At 62.8% G+C, this 10,611-nt stretch overlaps 2 protein-coding genes across 2 annotated transcripts; one reads left to right on the top strand and one right to left on the bottom strand.

Moving 5' to 3' along the window:
* Positions 1-3,070: 3,070 nt before the first annotated feature.
* On the top strand, positions 3,071-5,211 carry TRAVEDRAFT_53404 (cyclopropane-fatty-acyl-phospholipid synthase; the record flags this gene model as incomplete). The annotated part of the gene is made up of 11 exons (XM_008046305.1): positions 3,071-3,179; positions 3,298-3,457; positions 3,516-3,532; positions 3,594-3,652; positions 3,726-3,887; positions 3,955-4,167; positions 4,288-4,491; positions 4,546-4,652; positions 4,717-4,847; positions 4,921-5,129; positions 5,185-5,211. The coding sequence occupies 11 exons, from the start codon at positions 3,071-3,073 to the stop codon at positions 5,209-5,211; spliced, it is 1,398 nt and encodes a 465-aa protein (XP_008044496.1).
* A 3,890-nt stretch (positions 5,212-9,101) lies between these two features.
* Positions 9,102-10,493, bottom strand: TRAVEDRAFT_175122 (uncharacterized protein; the record flags this gene model as incomplete). Its single annotated transcript, XM_008046304.1, has 2 exons — positions 9,102-9,570; positions 9,714-10,493. 2 exons carry the CDS (start codon positions 10,491-10,493, stop codon positions 9,364-9,366), a joined length of 987 nt encoding a protein of 328 aa, XP_008044495.1. The 3' UTR covers positions 9,102-9,363.
* Positions 10,494-10,611: the final 118 nt, after the last annotated feature.

Raw genomic sequence — 10,611 nt, 5'->3', positions numbered from 1 at the left:
GCCGCAGGCCCAGCAGCCTGAGCACAGGGAAGCCGCGTACCGTTCACCCTGCCAGATCTGGCAGCGCGCGCGCCAACGCGCCGTCCCACATATCCTACAGAACGACAAAGCAAAAGGAGATCGAAGTCCCTCGCGAGACCTCGCCGCGCCCTGCTCTTCGATGATCTGCAGTGCGGGGTCTGGCGCCGGCTCGAGGACGAATGCGAATGCGAAGGCGAATGCGGGCTAGCCCCCGTCGCTGTCACCGCGCGAGTGAATGGGATCTCGGGGCGGGGGCGTCTGATCAGCTGGCAGCTGGATCTGCCTGGGAGGCGAGGTAGCGCGGTAAATCGTGTGCGGGGACGCGAACAGTACCTCGCCCTGGCCCGGCGTCCGTCTCCGTCGCACCGATGCGCGCCGTCCCCCATGCGCCGTGAGACGTGCGGGGGGCCCCGGGACCGTGGCCGGTGGGCTGGCGGGTGTCCATTTCGCGTATAGGGCCTGCGCAGGGAGTAGCATGCATGGGCGTCTGGATGGTGTGCCATTTATCGAGGGAACCACAGGTCCCGCACGAAAAAATGTGACGGTGCCGGGAAGGAATATTGGTGGGGTCCACGTTCAAACGTTCATTGCGCAGGGCTTCTGGGGGGCAAGGACGCGTTCTATGTGGAGACGGCGTGGATGTGTAGATAGACAGGCTTGTTCTGAAGAGATATGCGTGCACATGCACCATTGCGTCACAGAAGGCTTGGGTGGACGTGACGCCGTCTGTGAGCATGTCTAGAAACCCTCGAATATTCCACTTACTTGACGGGCGGCTTGGAGTCGCTGGTTTCTGGTTTGTGCCAGGATATTGTCGTTTACGGTCCATGCGTGACTGATAACGTCGCTCATTAAAGATAATGCCAGGACAGCTTGGAAAGCGGTCCGATATTGCAGGTGGCAGGCCTCCGCTCGGAATACATTACAACATGGCACGCCACGGCCGGGCCGCTGGGCGCACATCACCCCTATGGCGCACATTGCTATATCTCCTGAAGACAAGAAAAAACTGTAATGCCACCGGCATCAGCGCTGCGAGCACGGTGGCGATTGGAAGGATGCCGAACGAACCTGAGCACTTGTTGCGACGACCCGGAGTCCCCGGGATCGCAGTCGGCTGTGCGCTCAGCCACTATGCATGTCGTGCAGATAAACGGGGCACGGGCCTCCGATGGCGAGCGGAAGGGCCGCCGTACGGGACCGTGCATAGTGATCAACGTTCAACGTGCGCATTGCGTACCTACTGCCACCAGCCCACCCGGCGGTTTGTCGTCCGAGCGGTTGATCCGGGCGCAATTTTTGCGGGTGGATGGGCGAAAGCATATTTGCGAGGGGGTATGCACCCGAACGACGTGCGGTTGTGTTTGGGGGTATAATGGAACACGAAATTTGCACGACGGTCGTGGTGGACGCAAGTTCGAACGAGAGTCGCTGAGCAGTGGAGAGACGCCCGTGCCGCGTGGCTGTGACGGCAGAGTCACACGGTATCGAACTCGGCGTCTGGTTCTTGGTGCTCCACCGCCGGACTGCGTCCGCATCTCTCGACGCTTGCTCCCACTCTCACGCAGATCAGAGTTCCACCTCCGACGCTCACGATAGCGTCAAACAGGCGGCCACTGTATTCAGAGAACGGTCGGCAGACGGCGCCGCAGGACAAGCTGGTGGCGGTACTGGGCCGCCGGACGCAATAAAAGGTTGAAAGCATTGATATGTCACAAGTCGCCCGTCAAGTTCGCAGGGCTCGGAGGGGAGTTGTCGGCCGCGCGCGCCCTCCCACGAACAGGGGTTCTCCCGTCCCAGGAACCGCACGGGCCTGCTATGAGCAGGCTGCGGACCAGATAGGCAACGGGTAGCAGGGTCCGCTGAGGAAGTTCCCGGCGAGGGCGCGTCGTTCTGCGCGGAAGGGACGATCGCTGGATCTGGTCGCCGGCGACGCTTCATCGCCCTCCAAAGATCTCACGCAGGTTCCGCTCTCCATTCATCGTGCTCGCCCAGGATCTCGCTGCAGGTGAAGCGTTCAACGTTCGACGGTCGGCCACGAGCGCGCCGTTCTGCAGGACGCCCGGGTGCGGACAGATTCTCTTCCATCTTGCCCGAGCGCAGGAGACAGCAGACGGCTGACGTGCTTCGCCACTCGCACAGGTCCCGAACGAGCTGCCAGGACGGCCGGCCGAGTCTGTCGGCCGTGGATCCTGCCAGAGAGTGGGAGATTCGAGACGCCTAGATGCTGCCTCTTCCCCCGCTGCGCATGGTTCGCGCCCGCAAGCGATCTCAACACTTCACAGAAACCCACGCGCGAAGGCGAAGACGTACGAAGATTCGGGGCCTCTGGGGGCAGACGACGGGTGTGGTCATGCGGTTCCCTGCTGCCCTGCCCGCCCCATCGGCCCCGCATCTGATCTCACTCGCAGCAGCGGCCGTGCATTGTTCGGGCGGATGTTCCGTGCACGTCTCAACCCTGTCCCTCCTTCCTGCACCCACTATTACGCACCGCACTCGCGCAGGAGCCGGTCCCGGACCCCATTTCGTCACCGTTCTGATCCAGTTGTGGCTCTAGATCTGCCTGCCTAGGCGCGCGGAGGCCTGCGCGTACTTCATCGGCTCACCGCACCCCTGCGCATCGCGATATATCAGCGGTAATTGAGCCGGTGTTAATATTACCAGACGGCCGCGTCGTGGTTGTGTGTAATATGTCTGCGCTCATCTGGGCGCGCGGCGACCTGTGGACACTCCGGGGGCTCTCCCCGCCCTGCGCATCGCGATCCATCGGGGCTTATTGGCGCTGTTTTCTGTTCTTTTTCCAGTGTCTGCTTCCTCCTGCACGCTGTCTGTCCAAAATCAGGACCAGGACCGGAAGAAGGAGGAGGACCAGGACCCCGCGCCGTCCTCTTCCACTTCCTCGTCCTCCCCAGTGGGGATATAAATGGGACGGGAAGGCGCGCCTTCCTCTCACCGCCGCTCCTCCTTTGCCTTCGCCTTCGCACCCGCCTTCGCCACGCGTGGCCGTCTCCATCTGCCCAACCGCATCCACCCTCGCACTATCGCCACGATGCCCCACCGATCCTCCCCGTCCCAGCACAGCGTCTCCTCCGCGGGCTCGTCCACCCTCGACATCAGGACCGCCGCGGCTGCCCCTTACTCCATGTTCACCATGTTCGGTCAGTGCCACACTTCCATCGCCCCCCCGTCTTCTCCCGCTCGTGGTTTTCATTTCCCCGTGGGAGTCCCCGCCGCGTCTTCGACTTCTGCTAACTATCGCCTGCGCCCCGTATACAGCCCGTTCCTCGATCCTTTCCGTGCTCAGGTCCGCCATTGCCGTCGGCTACATGCGCATCGAGGACCGGGACGACACCTTCCACTTCGGGAACGAGAAGACGGACGGGGCAGTCGTCCACCTCAAAGTCGTGAGCGGGAAATTCTGGACCCGCGTGTTCACGTAGGTGCTCTCCGCTTCATTTGCGTCTCCGCGAATAACCCAGCTTTCTCCTCGGCAGCTCGGGAGATCTAGGCTGTACGTCCCCGCCGCTGCGCCATTTATATAGCGCCGCCTTCTGACGATCGCCCCCTCGCAGTCAGCGAAGCGTACATGATCGGGGACGTCGAGATCGCCAACCTGAAGTCGATCATGGACGTGCGTGCTCTCCCCCCGCTTCCCGCGGCGCGCGGGTTCTCACCTGCGCATCTCCGCGCCGTTTCCCCTGCAGCTCTGGCTCGACAACCAATCGACGGTCGCCGCGGTGTCGTCGGTGTACGCGCGCGTGCTCGCGGCCGCGTCCGGGCTCCGGAATGCCTTCTTCGGCCAGACGCGCTCCCGCGCGCGCCTGAACGCGATCGCGAGCTACGACCAGTCGAACGAGCTCTTCAAGGTGCGCCCGCGCTCGCCCATCATTGCACTTGTTGCATTCCATGACACTCACGTCATTTGTGTGCCAGGCGTTCTTGAGCAGAGAAATGATGTACTCGTGCGCGCTGTGGGGCGACGCGGAGGGCGGCGTGCGCGGGGACCTGCTTGGGGCGGGCCCGTCCGCGAACGACCTCGAGGGCGCGCAGATGCGCAAAATCCACCACGTGCTCCGCGCCGCGCGCGTCAAGCCGGGCGACCGCCTGCTCGAGTTTGGCACTGGGTGGGGGGCGCTCGCGATCGAGGTGTGTTTCGCCGCCCATGACGCGCGCAAACATCTAAGCTGTGCTGTGGATGGTGTGCGCGCGATGAATTTGACTGGCGCTGACGAATTTGATTTGTTCTCTTCATTTTGATCTATACAGGCCGCCGCGACATATGGGTGCGAGGTTGACACGCTCACACTCTCCGTTGAGCAGAAGGAGCTGGCGGAGGAGCGTATACGAGCGCGCGGACTCGTGGGGCGTGTGCGAGTTCATTTGATGGACTACCGGGACCTGCCTGCCACGTTCGCACACCAGTTCGACGCGTTCGTGAGCATAGAGATGCTTGAACACGTCGGGAGCAAGGTGAGTTGTGCATTCCGCCCATTCGGAGTCACGGACTTTCTGACAGAAATGCAGTACTACAAGCGATACTTCGAGCTCGTGGACTTTGCCCTGAAGCCTGCAGGCGCTACCGTGGTGATTACCTCGTCGACGTTCCCAGAGGGCCGGTATACCGGATACCAGTATGTTCACCCCCGCCCTTCGAGAACCTCACTACGAATACCCGCTGACACATCGCTCGTGCAGAGCGGACGACTTCATGCGGCGGTATATGTGGCCCAACTCCTGCCTGCCGAGCGCGACGGTGCTCATCGACTCCGCGTACGCTTCCTCCGGCGGCCGCTTCACGCTCGAGGCCGTCGAGAACCACGCCCCACGTACGTACATACCCCGGCCAGACCCAACCCATGCTGACTGGCCCCCCCTTTCGCGACCCGTTCATCCCCGCAGACTACCCGCGCACGCTCCGTACGTGGGGCCGGCGACTACACGCGAACCAGTGGGCGCTGCAGGAGACGCTCGCGGCGCGCCATCCAGCGCTGCGGGACCGCGCGACGTACGGCGCGTTCCTGCGCAAGTGGGAGTACCTGTTCGCGTACGCGGCGGCGGGCTTCGCGAAGGGCTACATTACGTGCCACATGCTCACGTTCGTGAGAGCGGTGCGTGCTTTTTGGCGCGTCTTCTTTGCGCTGACGCTGACGACACGATACCTAGAGCGACGTCACGGCTGCGTGCGATTAATGAGTGCGCTGCGCGCCGGCGTGAGGCACTATCCGTGCAATGCGCTGATGCGACGGGGGCTTCCGTGGCTCTCGTCCGGCGAAAATGGGGGGCAAGGGATGGGGTAAGATTATCATCACGGAGCAGGCGGACCATGGCTGCTCGCACAACTAAGTTATTGTTCGCCGTCATGAACGCTCACTGTACTGTATTCCGCACGACTGGTTTAGACGTCGTTGTACCATAGCACTATGCTGTATATTCAAACATACTTCTCATTTGAATCCACCGCACACGGCCCTTCTCCGCCCCATATCCGGAGTGCGGAGATTGCCCTTCCCGGGTGCTCGTCGCTGCCAAATTCTGAACGGTGGCGCCGTGATTTGCCTCTCCGTTAGTATTACGCCGAGCGAATTGGGCCCTCTCTGCACCCGCCCACGGGCAGTGCCCGCGCCGCCATATCATGTCCGGGGACACGTAGGATAGGACGACGTGCCCCCAAACCCTCTCCGGCGGGACCCTAGAGCTGATTCAGCTGTAGACGAGGGCGAAGCCTGCCACCGTTGCGGAGCTGAACTTGACCACGAAGCTCTGCCACAGTCCCGCCCTGCCTGCGCTGGTCGGCGACGATCCCAGGCCCGGAAATAGCCACATCCACGCGACAGCCCGCGCACCGGATGGGCTTCCTACGAGTCTAGCACCTAGGTGCGTGCTGCCAGCAGCGGCGCCCCCACTGGCATGGCGATGGGCGGGGCCTTTTCTCGCGTACGCGGCCTGCGACACACCACCGAGACGCAGGCTCAGCTCGGTCGGGCGGAAAAATAAGCACAGGGCGCGTTCGCGAAGCGCACGCACGCGAGCGCATTTTTTACGTCCCCAGTGCGCCCCTGGGGGGCTGGAAGACACCGGGCCTGGGAGCGCCACCCGCCGGCGAGGACTGCATTGATATTTTGAGTGGGTGGCGACGACGACGACATCATCATCGCGGGAGCCAGCGTGCCGGGTCAGATTGGCTTCGCGCCCGCGTCCTGCGACCTGTGGGTGCGGCTGCAGTCCGTGCTGAATGGCAGATAGCGGCGGGCGCGAAGGCAAACGCAACGTGGCGCGCCCGCGTGACCGTGGCCAGTGAACGGCCCAGGGCGCAGGGCCGTCGCGCTGTACGAAAAGTCGGTGTCGAGACTTGCCCACCCGGCCGCCTGCAGATGCATTGGGACCAGCTGGCACTGGGCCCGGGGCTGCCACCGCGACTGATGCCGCTTCCGCGAGAGGCCTCAGGCGAGTGAGTGATAATGGCCGGGCGCATGATGCATGACCGCCGTGCGCGCACCGTGGTGCTGGGAGCGGCTCGCGCTGCCGTGAAGCTTACTTTCCCTCGGTAGCGTCCAGGCCGGGCGATCTCGATCGAAGCAGGGGCCGTGTGCGAGCGGGAAGGGGGCCCTCTGCCGGCAGACCGGGGCCGATGGCATCAGTCCGTCGCCTGCGTCTTCTTCCGGCCTGTGCGTTCGCACCCAGCGCGCCCACGTGGGCGGGAGGGCTTCTGTGCAGCTGTGTGCGCGTGAGCGCGCGAGGCACTGGCCCCGTAGTACTTACGATGCGTCGGCGATATGTCTGCGTGCATCAGAGGAGAGGCACCGTGGAAGCGTCGCTTGAAGCTGGGGCTGGGGGCGCGGACAATGTCGCACAGAATGTCGCTGAGCCGCTGAGAAACTTGCGGGTAAGGTCCCTCTTCTGCGACGCCTTCGCAGCGACGGCGGTGAACCCTATCGTCACGGGGAGCACGATTCGCGTCCAGGAAAGCAATCGCATTGCTGTCCTCGTCCGCCTTCGCGCGCGCTCGACGACCCGGCGGGTGGACCTGCGAGTGACGACGATAACGGGGCCTGTTGCGAGCAGCGATTCCCTTGCGCATGGCACGATGCGTCCATCAAGCTTTCTGCACTGAATCCAGGAGAACGCGAACCCGCCAGCGCGGCGGTCCGCCACACCGGCAGTGGGAACCAGCCCCCCGATACCGCTGTGCTGCGAAGGGCCGCAGGATGAGTGCTGCGAGCGCGCCGCGCCTCCTGGCGTGCTTCGCGCCCGCCGGGGACTGTATGCACTGCCAGACGGTGACGTCCTGCGGACACGCTCAATGGAACGAGGCGGGCGGCCGTCGGAGCGTGTAGAACACCCGCTTCGAGGGGTTAGGCTATAGCGGGTTGCGCAGCAGCGGCGGCTCGGACGCACCCTTGGTCGCAACCGCGCGTCGCTCGCTATATGTGACCCTGTTCTGTTCTTGCGGTGACTTCTGTAGGGAACCCCGGTCTTCTGGCCAGCGCTGGTGATCATGCGGGTGCATCGTGCAGCGGGGCCGGTATTCCATTTCGGCAACTCCGACTGTGTTTCAACAGCCCCCGCCAGGAAGGTTGAGTCCCGATATGCAGAACATGAGGGCTGCGAGTAGCGGCATGTTCCTGTAAAGCTCGATAAGAGATGATGGGGCCATAACACATCTGATAGACAGGAAGGAACGGCGGTCTACGTTACCTGCACACCATACTGCATCGTACCGGTAATTCCTGCCGGACATGATGCCGTGTGGCCAGAAGTTCATAGACTACATTTGGATACCGTGCGTCCAAGTAGAGATGCTGCCTTGTCGACCCGTTGAGCAAGATGGGAGGGCGGAGGTGCGTTACGAACATACCGTTTTAGTCCGCCCGCCTTCGCCGGAGCAAAATAGCCCTACAGATCACGAAGTGAGTGCAAAGCAGCGTAGAAGCGCCGCGCGGTTCACGAGGCACTGGGCCGCACATACCTGTTCTTGCGATCCCTCGGCCGTGCGCGCGTGGGTGCGCGATACGTATGTATGATGCCCACATTCATTTCCGTGTGCGGATCCCCTCGCGAACCGCGTCATTTTGGCTCTGTGTCATAGAGAGGACGGGGGTGCGCCGTATTCAAAGCGGCCGACCGTGGCAGGTGCGCACCGGGCAGACAATCCGACATGCGCCAGAATGACCCCCGTCCGCGTCGTCATCGCACGTCTAGCCTGCGAAGCGCTGCTGGGCAGAACGTCGTGAGCGAACGGCGAGAACGCCCCCCTCCTCGCGAGGGCAGTCGTACGTACGCACCGTTCCGTCGCGCGCATGACGCTGCCCGTCTCGCGTTCCGATCGTACCGGCATCTGTACCCGCGTGGAATGCGTGCCCCAGCGCAGCGGGCTGGGATCCTGCTCGCGCTGGGAGCGCCGATCTGGCGGCGGCGCGCTGGGGCATTATTACCGCGAAGCTTCGCCCCCTCGCCGTCGTGTGGCGAAGAGAAGGGCGAAAACTCCGAAGATGACGCCCGGGTGTCAAGCCCAGCTACGGCACTCGCAGCAGGTCGGCGCGTTCCGAGTCCGAAATTGCAAGGTTGCTGAGCCCCGGACGCCGGGAAGCAGCCCACGTCGGACAAGCCACAATCACGACGCAGCAGGCCACGGGACGCACCCCGGAGGCGGCCGAGTCGGCAAGAACCCTGCGGGTGGAGATGAGGCGGTAGACTGGAATGAAGTTGTGCACTATCCTGGCCGACGAGACCCTGGGGCGATTGAGTGTACACAGAACATTTACCGTGAGTTAGGCTCTACTCATTGGATCAGGGAGCGCTACGATGTATCGGAAGTGGCGCGCATTCACTAGTGGCTCCCATGGTAGTCGGACCCATCGCACCTAAACAGACATGTTATCGAGCAGCGGGTACTGTATCATGACATTTGAACGTACCTCGACTGATGTTTCCCCGCACCCTCTGATCCCGACAGGGTACGAGCAACACCGAAACTCAAGCGTACGCCACATAACGCACAGCCCGACAAGAACTCACCCGGTCCGACGACCATATCCTTCACGTTCGAGTTGTGCTTGCAGGTGTGACAGCTGAATGCGAAATTGGAACGGATACTAATACACGTGCGTGATACATAGCGAGAGCCCTGGAGAAAGAAAACACGGTGAATACAGTACACCCCTCTTCGCGCGCGACAGCAGGGTCCTCCGAACCAATACGGTGCCCGGCCGTCGACTCTACACCCCGGGCTTTCACGGTCCGTTCTGCGAGAAGCCAAGTCCGCGAACCACGTACCGTCTAGCAACCCCAAGACTTCAAGTTCCATCCTTCCCCCCACTTCCCACCTCCCGCCACACGATCCGCTTATCCACAACAGGTCCACTTCCCGTCACGTTCAAACCACACCTTGCCCTTGGGCAGGATGATGGTCCGCAGAGTCGGACATGCCTTCCCCCACGTCCGTGCAATTTCGCCCTCGTCCTCTATCGATGCTGAGCCAGCGGCCATGAACGTCAAATAACGCAGGTCTGAAAACCTCGCCAGCGTCGGCCCGGAATCTTGCAGCGTCGCCTGCGCCGTAACCGCATCAGTACAATCACGTCATGCACACGTATTGTCAAATAACCCAAGCGCGCGGTCCCCGGGCCAGCGCGCAGGGGCCGTGCGCATAGCACAGACCCGCATACGCCGAAAGAAGAATGAGGGACACTCACCCTGTCGAACATCGCCATAAGCACGACGACGTGCAGCGCCTCGAGCTCCGGGAGCCGGTTCGCGATCTCGGGGAGGAGCACGTTCGGCGGGGTGTTGTCGAGCGACATGATGGTGAGGCGCTTGATGGGCCGGCTCGAGAGCATGAGCGCGTCGAGCGGCAGGAAGGCGTCCTCGATGAACATCGAGAGCGAGATGCCCTCGACCGGGCGCCCGCGCACGACGCTCGAGATGACCGCGGGCCCGGCGTGCACGGCGCGGAACATGCGCAGGCGCGGCATCGCGCCGTCGGAGAGCGTGAACGGCTGCTTCGTCTGGAAGCCGCGCAGGCAGAGCTCGACGAGCTCGGGCTGCGTCTCGAGCACCTCCGCCAGCTGCGGGTCGCAGCGGATGGACGTGCCGAGCGTGCGCAGGCGCGACTGGCAGCCGTGCAGCAGCCAGGCGAGGCTGTAGTGGTTGTCTTGTGGGGAGAGCTCGATGCTCAGGTGGCGGAGGGCGGAGAGATGGGAGAGCGTGGAGCGGAGGAGGCGGAAGAGGTTTGCGACGATGCGGTGGCTCGACCAGTCAATGCTGAGTTTGCGGACAAGGGCCGCATTTGCGGGTGTTGCACAGAGGACCTTCAGACATGCGATGCACCGGTTCATGGGTAGTTCTGGTATGATTCGGTAGAGGATGCGAGTGCCGATAGAGTTGAAGTGGCTGTTGACCCTCAGCACGGGTGGGAGCTCGCCCATCTCGAGCTCTTGAAAGATGAGGTCCTGTATTTCGACTGGGAAGGCCATTAGACGAAAGTAGCCGGCGTTCATTTTGCTGTCCTCTCTGCGTTTGTTCATGGTGGGTCCTGGGGTATCGAAGGCAGGGGAGCAGGCTGGGAGCGGGGAAGAAAGGGAGCGATAAGCG

The sequence above is a fragment of the Trametes versicolor genome (genome assembly GCF_000271585.1).
Source record: "Trametes versicolor FP-101664 SS1 unplaced genomic scaffold TRAVEscaffold_13, whole genome shotgun sequence".
Lineage (NCBI taxonomy): Eukaryota > Fungi > Basidiomycota > Agaricomycetes > Polyporales > Polyporaceae > Trametes > Trametes versicolor.
The sequence above is the reverse complement of the archived record's forward strand: the minus strand, read 5'-3'. Positions and strand labels throughout refer to the sequence as shown.